The following is a 21549-nucleotide window of genomic DNA, read 5'->3' as shown; positions in this document are numbered from 1 at the left end:
GCTGCAAAAATCAGAGACAAAACTGGAAAGAATGAAGCACAAGAACCTCCGCTGCACAGGGCTAGGCTGATTAGCGCACCTATTACACAGAGAAACTGCATTGCAGTGCAGGTAGCCCTCTCAGGAAGTGCGTTGAAATGCAGAACCTATTCACAGAGCCTGCGCTAGGGCAGAAACAAGAATTATATCCGGGTTCTGGGTCACGGTTTACAGTTTAATCTATGGTTTTTGGCCGAGTAAAAGCAATCAGTAATGCACAATCAGAGGGTAGATTTAAGGAAGGTCTAAGAGCTATCACAAAGGGCAATCAGATCATTTGTGAATCAGCTGTTCAAATCATAAACAGATCCAGTGAATGGATTGAAGTAGCAGATGTCTACTTTGCATTTGCTATGGCAAATGCAGTTCGAACGCTACTTAAAAGTTTATTAAACAAACAACAAAAGTTACACAAACAAACTAACTAGACAATCGTCCCCAGCGGAGTCACAATTTTGTTACTGGGAAAAGTGTCTATTCAGAACGACTCTATCCCACTAAGGTGTGACAGTTACCTTAGAAACAAACAGAGAAAACTACTTTTGTATTCTTTTTTATGAACTATAAACGAAGAGGAATAGGATGAACCAACCTGTGTCTTGCACTAGTCCTTTGATCCAATGTCTCTCTTCTTTGACAGCTTCCAGCTACCTGCTTCCTTACTTGCCCAGTTTCACCAAGTTCCTGTAAGATCACAGAAGAAGAAAACTACACAAAGACATGGAATTATATTCATAAATAGCTTAGGATCAGATTTAAGCTAAACATACAAATGTAACAAGCATCAATGATACACAAGCATGTAGGAGAAACTCAAATAGTTTTATTGATATAACAAGAATATCCAGGAGGAGTTACAATCGATGATTCCTGATCCAGCATCAACCTCCCAGCAAAGAAGCCCCTCTTCACCTCCAACAAAGCATAAATCACCCAATACTCTGATATCTATCTCAAAACCAACAGCAATTCTTTGCAATGTACAAAATTTCAGCCTCTGGATCTCTAGGATGAGGGACCCATATATAGATGTATGCAAGGAGGATGAGTCAGCTTATGGTTTGACTAGTGTCTTCTCTCTGTCAGTTCTTGCTTCCACTTGGAGACTAAGAGCCTCTTACTCATCCTTGGTTGAATTGAGTGAGGCAAGTGTCATTGGAGAAGATTCTGGAAGCTTCCATTGTCTTTCCACCTCGCGGAATGGCACTGCCATTTGTCATTTCCCGCTCAACGCACCCTGATAGTGCATTTAGGTGCATTGCAACGCACCTAGCTAGTGTATTTGGGTGCTATGCAACACAGCTAGCCAATGGAGCAGCTGAAATGATCCTGATTTGACTGATTCTGAGTATTTTCTGGTGGAGAACTTCTGGGAGAAGCTGTAATTTGTTGACCTTGTTCCTTTAGGGGTCGGAACAACAATTTTAGGGACATAGGATCCCTTGGTTTATGGACATTTCATGCTTGGAGCTGCAAGGCACAAAAATGTCTATAACACATACCCATGCTCAGAAAAAGTAAAGCATGTCCGCATATCAAGTACAAGTGGATCCACTAAGTATACAAGTATAAAGAACTGGAAAAACATAATGGATCATCTGATCATGATTGAACAAGTACATGTCTAAATATCACATATGAGAATGTCAATGATGCTAGAGGATGAACCGGATCACTGATATCGGGAACTGATCACAAAAGGTACCAACTGAACAGGATGGAATAGGATGGTACTACACTACAAACTCAGGTGCCGACATATAGAATGTCTCCATGACTGACTTCAACATATAAGGTGGAATGGTATCAACTAGCAGGAACAGGAGCAACTGTCAAGTGAACCAATGAATGCTAATACAACCTGAGGTCTTCACCGACCGTCGTGGTACATTTCTACACCATGGAAATAAATGATCTGAAGTCAACCATGTGAGAAATCATTTGATTACTCGTCATTGATGTATACCGTTAACAAACACGAGACTACTCATGAATAATGATAATGAGCGTCAAGGTACCCAATACAATCTAACAAGTGTTAATAGATGAGTTGGAGTCGAACACCTATAAGAATCTATCAATCAGGAGACAATGATGGTTTTCCACTGTCGATAGTGAAGGATCTGCCACTAATGACTGCAAACCCCAAGGTATTGCCAAATGGACCCTAGATCTTTGCCCCAGAGCAATGAGTCAGAGTCGATAGGGAAAGATCGGCTAGAAGGAAGGCATTAAGGCATCCTTCATCAATCTAGCACGAGTGTAACTCGTAGGCCAATAATGTGGAAGGAATCGGATGAAAGAGATGTAGTAACCCAACCGAAGTACGTTTCCGGCATACACAAGATGTGGCTAGCGCACGACAGAAACCATCTGAACCAACCAATAATGGAAGCTGACACAGAGGCGAGGTATCCACCAATAGGGTCAAATGGAAACCAAGGTACTGCATGAATCCCAATGTGTGATAATGTAAGCTGATGTCGAACACAAGGGAAACCACTCAGTCAAAGACCCATGATACTGATCGATGCTGAGCATAAGGTGACCTATCAATAATGAAAATAGGGCCAGGGTGCAGCTCTAGACCTGTCCTCAGAGCAAGATGTCATCGTCGATAAGGACAAGACCCGCCAGCAAGAAGTCAATGGAGACCTTCTCAAATTGGCATGAGTAAAGGACCAATATAACTGATGTGATGATAGACATGATACTGAAAACTAGGGATGGCCGACTAAAAAATGATTCAAGAGACACCGAAAAGAGGCCGACACAGGCTAACTTCCCTTGAACAAAAGCACAACTCAATGTGACTATGTGGCAGCATATGATGACTCTGTATAAGTTTGTCATGCAGGAGGCACGAACAAACCCTACATATGATTGGAAGAGATAACTAATCAGTGGAGAACTGACTCAATAACAATGTTAACGCATACCTAAGTCAAACTAAATCCCACCCAAATGGAGGAGACTTTGTTTTGAGTGCTTTGTTCAAGGGCGACATGACTGAATCTAGCTGCCAGCAATAGATGGAAATACTGTCCTGTTCCTTCTCTTTTTTGGCATATATAATTTTTTTTGTCTTTTTCTGTTAATATGGAAAAAGAATAAAAGAATGCTATGGTACAGTGGAAAGAACAAGTGTTGGTGAAACAGATGATCTAGTTACTGGGAATGGAACGTTCTTATGCTCAATGCAGGGAGGTGAAAACTGGTCAATGACACTCAAAGGTGTGTTCCTTCCATGGGCCAAGGTGTGTGAAGCTGTAGAAGTCAAAGGTATGCAAGGTTGATTTTGCAGTCGTCATGGTCAAAAGTTGGCTTAAACATGAGTCCAAGTGAAGCCGGCTCTAGGCAAAAAGGTGCAAGTAGTCAACATGCAATGTAGTAGTACAACTCAACACAAAGGAGCCTCTAGGGTATAAGGCCAAAATGAAGCGAAGAAGCAAAGAGGAATGAGGCTTCATCGCCTAAGTCATGGAGGGACTAAAGAGGACTCCCAAGCCTAGGAACGAAAAGCTAGAATGAGTGCCAAGCGACAACAAGGTACTAACTAGGGCACCCATGATAAGGTAGGCTCTACCACACAAGTCATGATACTTCTAAGAAATGAGAAGGTTCCGCACCATAACTTGGTGGGGTCGATCCTAAGGCCAAATGGGAAAGGAAACTGATAAGTGCACAATGCAGGTGGAAAAACCTAACCTATATGCCAATTTTGAGAACCACTACCTATCAAAATGGACCAACCATAAACTTCCAAAGGAGAAATCTTCCAAATTCTGTAAACATAAATAGGAACACTAGACAAGAAGTTAATACATCCCACATATAAACTTCATATAAAATCTTGTGTTATAGAATACAAAACTTGAAAATTCATACCTTATATATACAATAAGGTACAGGGAACCATGCAACCTTGTGGCTTACGTATAATACCTCTTCTGGACAAACCCCTTGCAGGGATTGGACCAAGGACTCCTTTGGTAGTCAAGACTCATGGCCTCTAAGAGTTCCTCCTGTGAAGGCAAAACAAGTTCTAAGAAATCATGAGAACTACAAGGATCAAAAGAGGGAATTAAGGGGTCCCATGGCCCTATAGGAAGAATCTCTCGGTCAACTACTGAGACCAAGTCCCAAGAAGGAGAATAATAGGTCAAAGGATCCTTCTTAGAAGTGATTGAACATTGAGGATTTAATGCCACATAATTGACTTGTGGCGGGGTAGAGTCTATTTGAACACTTGGAACAAACCAAGGGGTATTCTGCAGAGTCGAATTAGGGTGGTAATTATCAGATGCAAGCTGATAAATAGTGACAATAGTCCCGTTATTAGGAAAGCACATTACTCAAAAGAGTGAAGACACCACAACATTCATAACATAGACATAATCACGCCCAAGTAGCATATTAAATTCTAAAGGGCTATCCACCACCATTTTTGGTTCATCGCGAAGGTTGTATGGGAAGCTCAGGGTATCATAGATGACCAGATGAAGAAAGATATGTTGGTGAGTGCTTTACAGGACCACATACTAATGTGGTACATTAAGTACAGTACTGATAACCCAATGTCCATGTTAGTAGATATCTTGGCTGCTCTGAATAGAGAATTCAGTAGACCTAAGTCTCAAGCACAGTCGATTGTGGGGTTCAAGGAGATCATGATGAAGCCTAGGGAGACACCCTGGGATTTGGACAAAAGGTTGAAGTGTACAATCCATGAGGCCAGCATGAACCTAACTAATGGGCAGCATCATGATTGGTTCATAGCCACATTCTTCCAAAGGGTTGTGTTATCACAATATAAGATTGGGACCCAAGCCTAAGCTCTGGAAATCGTGATGAGGATGCATGAGACACCAATGCAAGATGCTAATCTAGGGGTTCAACAGATTCATGGGTAGTTTCAAAACCTTTGTCTCAAAATGCAAAGCCTGAAGAAGAACAAAACAACTCAACCAGAGGCACGTGAAGAATTTTGGTTCCTAAAATGCAAAGGTCAGGGGCATGATAAGGATCATTTCCTAGTCTTCACGAGCTATGTTGCAATAGGGGGACCAATTCCTCTACAACTAGAGGTTGCGGCAAGGCCAAGTACAGGGCCTGCACTATGGTGTGCTATATGCCATGTGGCTGGGAAGCATGTGACTGAAAATTTCCATTTGCTGTAGAAATTTGTAAAAACACCACAAAAACGCTTTTGCAATTTCTGTCAATAAGTAGGTCATGATGAGCATAATTTCCGTAGTTACGAATTAATTATGGACAGGACACCTTTATACAGGGTGCAGGTAGAAACATGACATCCGGACCAAGGCATTAGGGGAACATGAGGTGAATATCAGGGGCACGGCCAAGGTCAAGGTGGAGGAGGGCCTGGTAGAGGCCGAGGACAATTGATTTGTTACAATTGTGGAGGCCCATGACACTATGCGAGGGACTATCAAAATCTGATTCGATTTTCATGCCGCTACTATAGTCAGTTTGACCATGTGATTGAGGATTGCCTAATATTATTGGCTAAGATTCACGAAAAGGGGGCACAACCTCCATAGCCGATGTAGAACCTCCAGATGATGAGGGTTGCGCCTCATAAAGGAGACCCTAAGGTAAGCATTATGCTAGGAAGTGAAACTTCGACGGGGGAGGATAAAGGCAAGTATCCTGCAAAAGGTGAATGGGTCCAGAAAGTACCAGGAAAAGAGACTAGGTTTGATCAGGAGTGCACAAAAGAAACATTTATGGAAGCAAATAAAAGCTTTGCTGAGGCCTCTACCTCAGGAAGTCAGGAGAAACCAGTTGAAGAAATGGACCCATCCATGATTACCACATTCTTGGAGACGTACATGAAAATGCTCCACGATAGTAAGGCTATGAATGACATGCATGAACTGATAAATTGATGCGTTGGTAGGGATGGCATTACTGGTGAACCGTGCATGGTCAGGAAGCTTGGAAAGCACAAGGCAAGGACCAAGTGTGAAATGAGACTCACCGCGCAAATAGGGGAATACGAAATGGACCAAGTTATCCTAGATCTAGGGTCGGACATGAATGTTTTTCCAAAACAGACTTTGGGAAAGAATGGGGAGACCTGCACTCTAGTGGTCTCCAATCTAGTTAACAATGGCGAATCAACATAAAATTATCTTAATGGGGAGGCTCCAAGGGGTAATAGTTGACATCGAGGGTGTGAGCACACTGGAGAATTTTGAAGTAATAGAGATTGTGGATGATAACAATCCCTACCCTGCACTCCTTGGAATTAATTGAGCCACTGACATGAATGGGGTAATCAACCTACAAAAGCGAAAGATGATCTTTGAAAAGAAGTCATTCGCGTGGTGGTGCTAGATCCCACAGAGGACCGCGATATATAGAACCAGTCCGAGATTATGAAAGTGATGATGATATGGACTATATTTACAAGATAACGGTGCGAGACCAGGATTGGGTAAATCCGGCATCAGATGAATGTATTGCATGGGACTGCGAGAGCTCATGCACGCTAGATTCGGACAAAGAATTAGAGCATTGGTAGAACTAGCTACATGAAGCATCTACGCTCTGTTGTAATATGATGACCACGTCATTGCACCGCATGTCATTCGAAGTCAGGGATCTACCTCACTATGATGGGCTAACTAATGTTGATCGCTTTTTGGATGCATTTGAGATAGAAGTGCCAAAGAAGCATCGCTTTCAGGCCTTGGACTGGGTGCTATGCACTATGCCTGCAAGATGGTGGGGTACACAGAAGGATAATTTCAGTGATTGGCACGACTAGAGGAGGATGATCAGAATACGTTTTGGGTAGCCAAACATGTGGATGACAGATAAGTATGATGGAAGGGATGATCTACATGATCACCTAGCCAAATGGGCTAAGGCTTATGGAGCAGAGCCCCAACCTGAATGGGTGAATCTGTTTTGTCATACCCTAGATGCCATACCAATAAATTGGTAGTTGAAAATAGAGCTCCGCCATGGCATTGAAGAATGGGACCTCTTGCACCACAGATTTATAATGATGTTTAGCTTTGAGGATGGGTTTGATTATTTTGATGTGGCACTACAGGAGGTTAAAGCAACGATCTTTAGGATACCGCAAGATCCTTTGGACCTGGTCGAACCTGATTGGACTACCCAACTGAGTCACACACTGGAATGTTATAACATGACTGCTGAAGAAGAAGACGAGGATCCTAGAAAGATTAATATTCCAAAAGCTAAAGGTCACCGTGAGGTTGAAGGTCCGCAGATAGAGGATCCAAGCATAACCACGCCACTGAAAACTAGGCAGGTCAACATTGGAACATAGGTAGAACCAAAATTTGCAAATATTGGGGAGTATTGGGATGATGCAACTATAGATAAGGTCATTGAGCTCCTCTGCGAATACCAGGATTTGCTCCCCACAAAGTTTTTTGATTTAAAATGGATAATAGTATACCTGGGTGTCATGAAGATCACCCTAAAATAGGATGTGAAACTTGTAAAACAAATACCTTACACCCTTAATCCTAAGTATAAGGAAAGGGTTTTTGCTGAGTTAGATAAGATTCTCGCGGTAGGAATTATTGAAGCAGTGGAGGAATCTGATTGGGTAAGCTCAATAGTGGTTCAGGAAAAGAAACAAAAAGAAGAAATAAGGGTATGCGTGGATCTCTGGAAGCTAAATGACACTTGCGTGCATGATACTTTCCAAACCCTATTCACTGACGAGGTCCTGGATAATGTAGGCAGCCATGAAGCATACTTTTTCTCTGATGGGTTCTTTTGGTACCATCAAATCAAAATCGCGCCTAAGGATAGAAGCAAGACGACCTTCGTGACTGTATGGGGATGTTTTCAGTACACCGTAATACCTTTTGGGCTGAAGAATGCAGCAGCAACCTTTTCATGCATAGTCATTGTGGCATTCAAAGACTTCATTCATGAGGTTCTGGAGGTATACTTTGATGATTGGACAGTGTTTGGACTGGTCAAGTGTCATGTGGAAAGTCTGCGTTTGATGTTAGGTAGATGTTGGAGATACCAGATCATGCTCAATCTAAAGAAGTGTCTGTTTTGTATCCCTTACGGGATCCTGCTGGGTCATGTCATATGTAGACAAGGATTGATGGTAGACCCCACGAATATTATAGTGATAATCAACTTGGAGGCGCCAAGGAATGTGAAAGAGTTGCGTGTAATCTAGGGCATACCAAATACTATAGGAAGTTCCTCAAGAGCTATGCCTAGATCACTGGACCCATGGATGAATTGTTGAAAAAGGATGCTACGTTCTGTTGGAATGATGAATGCTAGAATAGCTTGGACGTGCTGAAAGCAAAAATGGTCACCACGCTAATCCTAGTCTTCCCAGACTGGAAGAAGGAATTTCATGTGCACATGGAGGCCTCACGTATTGCGCTGGGGACCGAGATGACATAGGCAGGCGAGGGGGAATTGGAACATCCTATAGAATTCACGAGTAGGAAGTTGTCCAAGGCTCAGAAGAACTATTCCACTAAGGAGCGCGAAGGACTAGCCATGGTGTACGTGATCCAAAAGTTCAGGCGCTATTTGCGGGGTGGAAATTTTAAGATGTATACAGATCATTTTGCATTGAAATACCAAGTCAATAAGCTTGTGTTGTGGGGGAAGATCTGCAAATGGTTGTTGTTTCTCTAGAAGTATGAATTTGAAGTTATTGTGAAGCTAGGGCGACTAAACGTGGGACCTGATCATCTGTCATGCATTGAAACGGGAGAGTAACCTACTAATTTGGAGGAGGGGTTTCCTGATGCACATCTCTTTGCAATGCGTGTCACGAACAGTCAATTTGAAGATATCATACATTTCCTAACGACAAGAACTGCTCCATAAGTATATATAAGCCAACTAAAGAAGGATTTAGTAGTGTGTGCGACAAACTTCTCTGTCATTGCAAGGCGCTTGTACAAAATGGGGTCAAACAAAATATTGAGACGTTATGTACCTAAATTTAAACAAAGCGACATTCTTGCGGAGGCTCTTGGAGGAGCCATAAGAGGACATTACGTGAGAAAAGCAACAACGTGTGGATCTCAGAATTTAGTGAATCTACGTGGCTACTATGTAAAGGGATCAGAAATGTTGCCTGTTTACAAAGAATTGCCAAATAAAAGCCTTGATAAATGCCTATCCGATCTCGAGAAACACAAAGAACTTGATTGGCACATACGCTATAAGATTATCCTGGGAATAGTTTGTGGGATTTGCTATCTTCACGAGGATTCTCAACTGAGGATTTTCCATCAAGATATTAAAACTAGTATCGTTTTGTTGGACAAGAAACTAATTCCTAAGATAGAAGATTTCGACATTGCTAAAGTTTTCCCTGAAGATAGGACTGATGTCAGCATAGGGATTGTTGGAACTCCAGGATATATGGAACCAGAGTATGTTATGGAAGGGAAGTTATCTGAAAATACAGATGTCTATAACTTTGGCATTATTCTCCTGGAACTTCTCACTGGAAGAAAGATATCATTTGAACTGAGGGAGATTTTAGGATGGGTGTGGAGTTCATACAAACCAGACAATGTTTTGGGGACGATTGATTCAACAATAATTGAAACGTTGAAATGCTTCTTGAATACTAAACTATTCAACATAATTAGGATATGAACGTAATGGCACATTGTGCAGCGAACTACGTTCAAAGGCCCGCATGATTATATCGTGTGCCATGGCTCAGATACCACTGAAGCATAAGAACTTAGGCTGAAGCACGAAGACTGATAGCTTGTAGACTTGAATGTAAAAATACTTATATAAATACCTGTGTGTATTTTTACATTCAAGTCTACAAGCTATCAGTCTTCGTGCTTCAGCCTAAGTTCTTATGCTTCAGTGGTATCTGAGCCATGGCACACGATATAATCATGCGGGCCTTTCAACGTATTTCACTGCACAATGTATGATTATGTTCATATCCTGATTATGTTGAACATTTTAATATTCAAGAAGAATTTCAGCATTTAGAAAAATCATTTGCAGAAATTAAAGCATGTCAAAAGGAAATCAATAATAAGGAAGAGAATAGTGACAGTAGAGGAACAAAACAAAGTGAGGAAATTGATTTGAGAATGAGTACAAAGCATATGGTTAAACTACATAGTGGACTGTTGTGGCTATCTACTATGGAAGTGATTGAGTGGTACAAAGAACGAGCAAGGAATATAGACAAACTGAGTGGCAACTAGAGAATTCCTTTTTTTATTGGACATTGGCTATCATAAAAAAGGAGTCACAGAGTTGAGAAATTTCTTTGTTGATATCTCTAATTTGTGTCATATTATTTTTTTCAGTGGAGGTACGACAGATAGAGATGTTTTAAGTCTCAGTGCCTGGGAACTTCTTTGTGCTTATGAAAAAATTAATGCAAAGATCGATGGAGTGACTGAGGCTACTGTTGTGGAAAGATTGAGGGAGCTCGTTGTTCCTTTTATGCATAGGAAATATGGCACAATAGGCACACTTGAGGAGGGAGATTCTTCAAGGAATCAACCAGTCATGTCTATAGACTCTTCAGAGACATTTGTAGTTAAATGGTTGAAAGAGAAAGGAAAGGACAATGATTTGGAATTGTGCTCTGAGATTTAGAGGAGGGATGAAAAAATTCAGAAGGAATTTGACTTTTCAAGGATGAAGTGGAAATAATAGAGGTAGGTTTTCACTGTATATATGCCTATACACTCACTGATAGGTGGGGTCCGATGGCCTCTATCTTATCTAAGCTTCCACAGAAAAGCTTCAAGAGTAGACATTCTACTGGTGGTTCTGAGGATTTTATTCAGAGAAAGGGCTTGGAAAGAGTGCCCCAAACTTTCAGAGTGGTGTTTCTTCATATTCAAGGCTCACCATGAGTCCATTGTTCTTGAATGAAAATATGCTTGCAAAAATTTAGCATCAGAATATAGTGAATCTACATAGCTGTTGTGCACAAGGATCAGAAATGTTGCTTGTTTATGAATACTTGCCGAATAAGAGCCTTGATAAATGCCTATCTGATTCGGAGAAATGCAAAGAACTTGATTGGAACATACACTATAAGATTATCCTGGGAATAGCTCGTGGGATTTGCTATCTTCATGAGGATTCTCAAATATGGATTGTTCATGAAGATATTAAAACCAGTAACATTTTGTTGGATGAGAAACTAATTCCTAAGATAGCAGATTTCGGCACTGCTAAATTTTTCCCTGAAGGTAGGACTAATGTCAGCACAAGGATTGTTGGGATACCAGGATATATGGCGCTAGAGTATGTTATGGGAGGGAAGTTATCTTTAAATACATATGTCTATATCTTTGGCATTGTTCTCCTGGAACTTCTCACTAGAGGAAAGATATCATCTGAACCGAGGGAGCTTTTAGCATGGGTGTGGAGTTCATACAAACCAGAAAAACTAAACAATGTTTTGGGGATGATTGATCCAACAATAATTGAAACATGTGATACGGAGAAAGCCTCGAGATGCATTCAGGTTGGTATTTTGTGTACACATGAGGATTTATTGCGTCGTCCACCAATGTCAGAAGTTACTGCGATTCTTTCAACTTCTATGATACTACTAGTTCCAACAAATCCACCCAGCTCTAATGTGCGAAGGAGAAAAGTGAAAGGCAATAATGTGGAAGGCTCTTATTATGAGTTTCTGCCATAGATTATAACTTTCACAGAATCTCTCAGAGTTTCAATGATGGCAACACTGTGTTCGCGCCCAGCACCAATTCACTGTCGGCATTGCCCCTGTGCGGACCTGCTCAGGCCTGTCCCGCGGCTCCAGCAACGTCAGTTCAAATGAGGGCTATCATTCCTGCATGGGTTGTCAACGGAGATGACTCGTGGGTTGAGGATGTGTTGTGGTTGTCAAGAGAGAGGCGTGTCTCAAATGACATGAGGGTTCACCATCACACCATTTAAAAAAAAATTTAAAACCATTGCCATCACTTGTTTTTTCATGAACCTATCGTATAAAGGTGGTTATATATATATATATATATATATGACGAGGTTAATGTAAAGTGGAAAATAAACATTACATTAATAATGAACCTATAATGACATAATTTAATTAATTAAAATTATTTAATTAATTGAATTATATATATATAAATATATTTATATATATATATATATATATATATATATATATATATATATATATATATATATTAAAGTTATTAAAAAAAAAAATCGTAAATAAAAAAAAAAGAGAAAAGAAAACAAAAGAAGACAACCTTGGACTCAAACAAAGAGTTATTGGCGAATTATAAACGCTGAGCCAACTTCCACCTTCCATATGCTGAGATGACAACCGCAAAGACAATTTCCAGCAATATAGCTTTGAGGACAAAGCTGCTTAAGGAAGGGGTTATGTTATGAATATAATTCATAACAATTAAATAAATAAAACAAATATAAAAATTAAATAATTAAATATTAATTAGGTTAAATAGTCATTAAATTAAGTGAAATGGCATGTCTAAAAGACACGCCCGTTCACGAAAGGTCACCTACTGAGGTATAAAAGCAGGGCCTCATTGTAACATTCAAATCATCTTATATCATCTTATACAATTTTATATAATAATAAATTATTATTATTAAATACCTATGTGTATTTTTACATTCAAGTCTACAAGCTACCAGTCTCTATGCTTCAGCCTAAGTTTTTATGCTTCAAGAAATGACTAGGATGTGTGCGTACTAGTGGTTCTATGGGCCTACATAACAACTTGCAAGAAGTTGACTGGGCAAATGCCTTTCAGACTCGTGTATGGCATAGAAGTTGTGATGCCAATGGAATACATTGCACCTAATCTGCGCATAGCAGCACTCACAAGAATGGCAGACCGTGGAGCACTGGAAGAGAGGCTCGCGCAGCTAGTGGAGCTTGAGGATAACCAATTTCTAGTTGGATTTCATCAACAAGTTCAAAAGGAGCGCGAAAAGGCATGGCATGATCAACACATCAAACTACACACCTTCAAGGTAAATGATCTGGTCTCGTTATATCACAATAAATTTTATAAATTTCCAATGAAATTTCGGATGCACTAGATAGGACCATATGTCATCAAAGGAAATTATTTATGGTGGAGCAGTTCAGTTGGTCAAATTGAATGGATAACCCTTCCTAGGGAAGGTGAATGACAGCGGATTGAAGCCATACACCGGTGATCCAGCTCGGTGACTATATGAGGGAAGCATAGTCTTAGTGCTCTAGGCAACTGAAAGGAGGTGCGAGACTATAAACTACACTACTCGGGTTGGAGAGCTGCACGAAGAAAGAACTGCGTAGAATGAGGGAATGTCACATAGTCCACAACAACATGCAGATGGTTTGTTATTGGGAAAACTAGTGTCCATTCAGAGCTGCTAGTCCCACTAAGACGGGTAGCTATCTTAGAAACAAACAAGCTAAAGTTACTTGTGTTTTCCTTTATGAGAGATAGATGAGAGAGAAGCAAAGAATACCAACTTCAGTCTTTCGCTAGTCTCCTTGCCTGTTTCCTCTCTCCCTTGATAGAACTTTCGCCACTCCTTTCTCACTTGTCTCGCTTCAAAGAACACTTGTAGAGATAAAGCAGAAAAATACCATCAAAGCATAGAGATCTATAACCATAAACAATGTAGGATCAGATGTACATTAACCATATAAATGCATATACAGATACAAGATTCAGAGATATACAAGCATATGGAGGAAAACTCAAATAGCTTTATTGATATAACTAGTAGAAGAGAGGATTATAACCAAGCTATCTGATCCAGCATCATCCTCCCAGCATGAAAGCCCTCTTCACCTCATACAAAGCAAGATCACCCAACAATGTCTTCAAAGAGAAACCAACAAAACTTCCTTGCAAATTACAAAATTCCAGCCTTTGGATCTCTAGGATGAGGAATCCATGTATAGATGTTTGCAGGCGAGTGAGTCAGCTTTTGGGATTTTTATTAGTTTCATTTCACTGATAGTTCTTGGTTCCACTTGGAGATTTCATGATCTCTTACTCATCCCTGGGCGAATTCAGAGAGGCAAGTGTCACATGAGCAGTTTCTAGAAGATTCTTTGAGTTTCCACCTAGCAAATTTCCTTTGCCATTTGTTTGCTCTCGCTCATCACACCTTATAGAAGGACTTTTTAGTATGCATCGCACACCCCATGTGTAATAGGTGAGATGCATCGCACCCTTAGCATGCAGCAAGTGAGATGGTCCATTATTGACCAGTTTTGAGCAGTTTTTCAAGGAGCACATCAGAGAAATGATGTAATCAGTTGACCTTGATCATTTAGGGTATGAAACAACACTTTTAGGGGTTTGAGAGCCCTTGGTTTATTGACATATGTGATTGGGATTGCAATGCCCAAATATGTCTATAACAGTTTCCCCCTAAAGCATGAGGTCATAAATCTTCTGATGTTGGGTGTGTTAGCCTCCTGCTGCAGCAGGTATTCATTTTTCATGATTGACATTTTCACATGCCAAATATGTCATACTTTGCAGGCTGCAGTGTTCCATATTTCCAGAACAGGCCAATGAAGATGCCATGAAAGTATCCTGGTCCAAATGCCACTGTTGTATTCCATTTCGATCACAGTTATCAGGCAGTTTTGCATTCAAAGGAGGTACTCAAGCTGGAATTCACTAACCTCCCCTTCTTCTCATTTCCCCCAAGTCACTTACTAACATCCCCCAAGAGGTCAAGATCTGCTTGAGCCTCTCAGTTTCATCATTTCCATGACATTCACCTTGGTAAGGATTTGCTTTATTGAAGGACTGCTCACTCATCATCTGTGAGCCTTCTTTTCCCCAACAAAGCCTAAGGTCTCATACCTTAGCGCCCTCTTTTCATCTCCATATTAACTATTAAATTTATTATATAACTCCCTATCAGTTTTTCCCTTTCCCTATTAAAATCATGTATATAAAACTCCCCTATGTAAATACCCCTCCCTGGCAATATAGCCATATTTCCTATAAGTCCGGGAAATCACAGTCCATCTGGGGCTGTCTTTAGCCCATCCGAGTCATTAAGGAGCTAGTCTGACATCTGGTCAGCTAGTAACCTCTTCCCTAGCCCAAAACCCCTAAAAAACCTTCAAAAACCCATTTTTTGCACCTTTTTCCTACGTTCTGTGCATAAAATATTAACCCGCGCTGTTTTTTCACATAAAAACCCCATTCCCTATGTTTTAACCCATCGCCGCGATATATTAAAAAGGGAATATTCCCGCGAATATCCCCACCCACTAACCCGCCGTCGCTACCCATCTACCGCCAACCGTTAGATCTGGCCTGCCACAGATCTACGGTGGGCGGGCTTTTCTATATGCAACACGCCCAGGCTTTAGCGTCCGGGAGTTCGGCGGTTTTGCCGTCGTACCCCCGCCACGCGTCAAGCTTCGGGCTATGGCGGAGCGCCCCCTCATGAAACCACCATCCTCAGAAAGTGGTGCGCCAAAAAACCATTTACCGCCCGTGACGTCACATCCGATGTCACCCTCTGCCCAGTCACCGCTTACATCACCCTCTGCCCATTCACCACTTGCATCACCCCCTTTGCCCAGTCACCATGTCGAGTCACCTGCTTGCGTGGCCTCCTGCCACGTGTCCCTGCCACGCTATCATCCGTACATGATGAGGTCATGCTGATGTCATCTCGCCACGTCGTCTTGCTGACGTCATGCTGACGTCATCATCAACTTTTTTGCGCGCAGAGGCGAAAATCGCACTTCGGAGCCCTGGAATCCAATTCTGACGCAGTTTTTGATGAGCGATTTGCGCCTACTAGATTTTTTGGGCCTGAATGGGGAATCTTCAGGGAATCTTTTTATTCTGCAGCCCCCAGCAAGCCCGAAAGGCCCCGAATGACCCATTTTTCTTCACGAAGCTTGCCAGAAGGAGCAGAAAGCAGTTTTAAAGGAAACAGAGGCCGAGCAGCGGCCATTAAATTGTGAATAAGACCCACAACACGGCAGAACAATATCAATTTATTGCCAAAGAGTATCAGAGGAGGAAGGAGAGCCAAAGAGTATCCACCGAAGATTTTTTAGGGGCTCGAAGCACTTGAACATTGATGAGGCCCTTAGAAAGTCAAATCAAGAGGAGTAAGCCCATCCTAGCTCTCAAATCACAGTCAAAAGCATTCAATACCGCCGAACAGCAATTGTGCAAAGACCAATGCACAATTATGACAGATGAAAAGCACAGAGCCACCTGGACAGATATTAACTCATTTTGATACAGCTGCCCCGAGCATAGCTCAAAGATATTTTCTGGCATTTATTTCTGGATAAGATTACGTTAAAGTAATCAATTTTCTATCGGACCTGTTAGGTCGGCTGTAATAGATAATTTTGGATATATCTTCCCTAAAAATACCACCCACTGTATTGTTTTAAGGGTTGGTTGGTTGATAGTTTTTCAGTAGAGACTCGCACTGTATACCTGACATGTTTTCTGTGATCAGAGACTGCTGAAAAGCTTGGAGGAAAGATTGTCTGCTCTGTGTCTAATGGGTTCAAGAAGTGAATCTGGAATTCTTGTGCTGCAACATGACTCAATAAGTTTTCCTATCTTTGTTTTTTCATTGATATACCGTCTAAATAGTAGAAAGAAAGAATAGTCTAGAATTGGTTAATGGCCTCTATGCTCATTTTCTGCTGTTTCTTTATGTTTTCCTCTGGATCAGTCATCAATATGAATTCCCTTCGGCTCATATTTCCCCTAATCCATTCATCTTTGACAGTTGTCTAGGAATTCTTAATTGCTCCTAGATAGAGTTCATTCACTTCCCCCATTTAAGCTAAATAAGAGATTCTTTGTTGCCTCTCATTCCTTATCCCTCATCCCATCCTTATAAGCTTTCAGTGTTGTTTCATGAGCAGCTACCTTGCTCCTTATTTCTCATGTGACCAAGAAAACGCACTAGCAGTCCCACTCCTTGACTCCACGTCCAATGGTTTGAAAACTTACCAGACTATGTCTTGCCTCTCTACTTGAAACGTCTTCCTTCCCACCAAAAACAATACAACACCCTTGCGCATCATACCTAGCCTAAAATCATCCATTAAACAAAGCTAAATTTAAAAGAGAGTGCCCTCTCTGACTGCAGGCAGGCTAGAACCTGCAGTCCAAAGTTGGTCTGTGGTTACCTCGGCCTTATCCTTTTCTGGAGCTTTAAGGACAACCTGAGTGATAACATAATGGCGACTCCATTGGGGAACTTCCTCAGATAATTTCACAAAGTTTCATGAAGAAAGTTGGAAATTTCCGCTATGAGGAACCAAACCTTCACAGCCATTCTTCAAATCTAGTTCTGATCTTTGGTGGTGGACAGAGATCAGGCACTCAAAGTTAATATATCCACCTGGCGACTCCACATCATCCTCATAATAAAGGCTCCACTGGAGGAATGATTCCAAAATAAATGTATGAGCAGATCAGGCTTTTGACCTGGATTTTCATCCAAGAGGTCATGTTCTTTCTCTTCCATAAAATTTTGCTGTACATATTGTTTAAATTTAACTTTTATGCTTTTCCTTTAGAAAATGTTGAAGAAAGCCCTCCTTGCACATTAGAACAACAACCTCTAAATGCTGTTGATGCTCACCTCATGGTCAAGGGGGACACTTCCGTCAAATCCAATCAATTCCTATCCCTGTTCATACCGAACCCAATCATTTAGCCCCTGTACACAATCTCGTGCCTCGTAAGATTCCTGATAGATATAAGCCACTCATTTTGCCTCCCGTGCTTAATCCTTTGCCCAAAAATCATCCCATGTATCTCCCAAGATTTGATGGAGAGAATGGAGTTACTGCCCAAAAGCATATCCAGGCTTCTGAAGATTATCTAAACATTTTTGAGGTAGAAGATGAGGATGTTAGTGTTAGGATGTTTGCCCTTTCTCTGCAAAGTGAAGTTAGGACTTGGTTTAAAGCATTGCCTGAGGCAAGCATCTCAAATCTCCAGCAGCTATTCAAACTCTTCCTTGATAGATGGATGACCAAAGTCAATTTTCTCATGCTCATAGAAGAATATCGACAGTTAAAAAGGATCCGATCTGAATCTGTTCAACAATTTTTTGACCGATTCAATCAAGTTTATCATTCTATACCATTGAATATAAGACCTCCCCCTGATTTCGCCCTATTACATTATCCAGCAGCATTTGATCCAGAAATAGAATTCCATCTCGGAGAAATGGGCCCCTCTACTATGCAACAGATGCAGAAACATGGCGGTAGATGTAGAGGTTAATCTGAAAGTTAGGGAGGAGAAGTTGAAAGCAGAACAAGAGGGTAAATTGGATACCTTGCTAAAGAAAGTAGAGGAACTGAAGCAGACATTCACAATAGAAGTTGAAGGTTTAGAGCACCATAAAAGATCTGTTTTGCCAAGGGAAAGTAATGGTATTCTTGAACAAACCTACTACAAAACAGATGACTTATTCATGCAGCCATACATGATGGAGCAATCTCCTGATATAACATATGAATATAATAGCTTCTCTTCTTTCAACTGTCTGCCAAAATATGATCAGTATGACGATGATTATGAACCTAACGACCAAATCAGATTCACAGAGGAATCAGAGCCTATTTTGGCAGAAAGCATAGTTCAGGCTCATTTGCTTGAACCCAATGATCAGCAGGCCCAGTTTAACTATGAAGAAAAGGAGGAAAACGCAAAGGGCGTTGAGTTCAGCGAAGGAACTTTACCATTTTATTTCAAGTCTTTTCAGTTTATTAGGGGAAATCATCATGCCATTTATAATCAAGTGTCACCATATTTGGATATTGATCGGCTAGAGGAGAGTCCAGGCCCCGCTCTTAATGCATTAACACTAGATTTGCAGCCCCAAAGTGCCAGTGAGTGTCAGATTGCAGAAGACTCAGAAGCGGCAACATGTGACCAAAAAATCCAAGTGAATTCCCTGCCTGTTGATTTTCAGCCATCTCGAATATTTGAAGAAGAAAAAGAAAAGTCAGCACAAATCCGTCAGGTGCCATTGGAGTAGGCTTTCAAATAATTATAGGTTCCATTCCATGTGTTGCACAACCCATTTGATGGCAAGTTGTGTGATGAGGTAAATCACTGCTCTTCTCTGCTAGCAGGCTGCAAAGCTCAAAATCAAGTTGTTAATGATTCACCAATTTCAAAGCATGATAGCTATCCCAAACTTTTGTACAATTCTTCAAGTCAGTCTCGCAATAATGTATATATGCCACCGTACCCTTTTGTACAGTTTCTTGTTTCAGCAAAGAAGGTCAGCAGCTTCCTGATCTTCTCAAAGATTAATAAAGCCATATCAGATTGCAAGATCTCCATTTCAGGTAACAACAAGCATAAGCATCAGGGGCCATTCATATTTATAATGCTTAAATGGCTGCATTCGCTGTTTCATTTCACCTAACGGCAAAGAAAGTATCGGTTAGGGTAGGTAGGTAGGATTAATAAGGCAACCGGCCAAGCAAATTTTGCAGAATACAGCAGCAATTGAATACAAGGCAGTCTGACCTGATGTTCTTGGCTTTTCACAAGGAAACGCCATCCCCAAGTGGAGCCACTGTTAGCCTCTTGCTGCAGCAGGTATTCATTTTTCATGATTGACATTTTCACATGCCAAATATGTCATACGTTGCAGGCTGCAATGTTCCATATTTCCAGAACAGGCCAATGAAGATGCCATGAAAGTATCCTGGTCCAAATGCCACTGCTGTATTCCATTTTGATCACAGTTATCAGGCAGTTTTGCATTCAAAGGAGGTACTCAAGCTGGAATTCACTAACCTCCCCTTCTTCTCATTTCCCCCAAGTCACTTACTAACATCCCCCAAGAGTTCAAGATCTGCTTGAGCCTCTCAGTTTCATCATTTCCATGACATTCGCCTTGGTAAGGATTTGCTTTATTCAAGGACTGCTCACTCATCATCTGTGAGCCTTCTTTTCCCCAACAAAGCCTAAGGTCTCATACGTTAGTGCCCTCTTTTCATCTCCATATTAACTATTAACTTTATTATATAACTCCCTATCAGTTTTTCCCTTTCCCTATTAAAATCATGTATATAAAACTCCCCTATGTAAATACCCCTCCCTGGCAATATAGCCATATTTCCTATAAGTCCAGGAAATCACAGTCCATCTGGGGCTGTCTTTAGCCCATTCGAGTCATTAAGGAGCTAGTCTGACATCTGGTCAGCTAGTAACCTCTTCCCTAGCCCAAAACCCCTAAAAAACATTCAAAACCCCATTTTTTGCACCTTTTTCCTACTTTCTGTGCATAAAATATTAACCCGCGCCATTTTTTCACACAAAAACCCCATTCCCTATGTTTTAACCCACCGCCGCGATATATTAAAAAGGGAATATTGCCGCGAATATCCCCACCCACTAACCCGCCATCGCTACCCATCTATCGCCAACCATTAGATCTGGCCCGCCACAGATCTACGGTGGGCGGAATTTTCTATATGCAGCACGCCCGGGCTTTACCGTCCGGGAGTTCGGCGGTTTTGCCATCGTACCCCCGCCACGCGTCAAGCTCCGGGCTGTGGTGGAGCGCCCCCTCACGAAACCACCATCCTCAGAAAGCGGTGTGCCACAAAACCATTTACCGCCCGTGACGTCACATCCCACGTCACCCTCTGCCCAGTCACCGCTTATGTCAGCCTCTGCCCAGTCACCGCTTGCATCACCCCCTTTGCCCAGTCACCATGTCGAGTCACCTGCCTGCGTGGCCTCCTGCCACATCACTGCCACGTGTCCCTGCCACGTCATCATCCGTACATGATGATGTCATGCTGACATCATCTCACCACGTCATCCTGCTGACATCATGCTAACGTCACCTGCCATACAATGTCACGTCATGCTGACGTCATCATCAACTTTGCGTGCAGAGGCGAAAATCGCACTTCGGAGCCCCAGAATCCGATTCTGAGGCAGTTTTTGATGATCGATTTGCGCCTACTAGATTTTTTGGGCCTGAATGGGGAATATTCATGGAATCTTTTTATTCTGCGGCCCCCAGCAAGCCCAAAAGGCGCCGAATGACCCATTTTTCTTCACGAAGCTTGCTAGAAGGAGCAGAAAGTAGTTTTAAAGGAAACAGAGGCCGAGCAGCGGCCATTAAATTGTGAATAAGACCCACAGCACGACAGAACAACATCAATTTATTGCCAAAGAGTATTAGAGGAGGAAGGAGAGCCAAAGAGTATCCACCGAAGATTTTTTAGGGGCTCGAAGCACTTGAACATTGATGAGCCCCCTAGAAAGTCAAATCAAGAGGAGTAAGCCCATCCTAGCTCTCAAATCACAGTCAAAAGCATTTAATACCGCCGAACAGCAATGGTGCAAAGACCAATGCACAATTATGATAGATGAAAAGCACAGAGCCACTTGGACAGATATTAACTCATTTTGATACAGCTGCCCCCAGCATAGCTCAAAGATATTT

At 41.5% G+C, this 21549-nt stretch overlaps 1 protein-coding gene and 1 pseudogene across 1 annotated transcript; both read left to right on the top strand.

Moving 5' to 3' along the window:
- The first annotated feature begins 8997 nt into the window (after positions 1 to 8997).
- On the top strand, positions 8998 to 10680 carry LOC149145961 (cysteine-rich receptor-like protein kinase 26). Its single transcript, XM_089452613.1, has 2 exons — positions 8998 to 9653; positions 10386 to 10680. The coding sequence occupies exons 1-2, from the start codon at positions 8998 to 9000 to the stop codon at positions 10678 to 10680; spliced, it is 951 nt and encodes a 316-aa protein (XP_089308739.1).
- A 352-nt stretch (positions 10681 to 11032) lies between these two features.
- LOC149145960 (cysteine-rich receptor-like protein kinase 43 pseudogene) lies at positions 11033 to 11743 on the top strand (annotated as a pseudogene).
- The last annotated feature ends 9806 nt before the right edge of the window (positions 11744 to 21549 follow it).

This window comes from Pinus tabuliformis, chromosome X (genome assembly GCF_031772625.1).
Source record: "Pinus tabuliformis cultivar Carrire ecotype Pingquan chromosome X, CPIR1, whole genome shotgun sequence".
NCBI lineage: Eukaryota > Viridiplantae > Streptophyta > Pinopsida > Pinales > Pinaceae > Pinus > Pinus tabuliformis.
The sequence above is the reverse complement of the archived record's forward strand: the minus strand, read 5'-3'. Positions and strand labels throughout refer to the sequence as shown.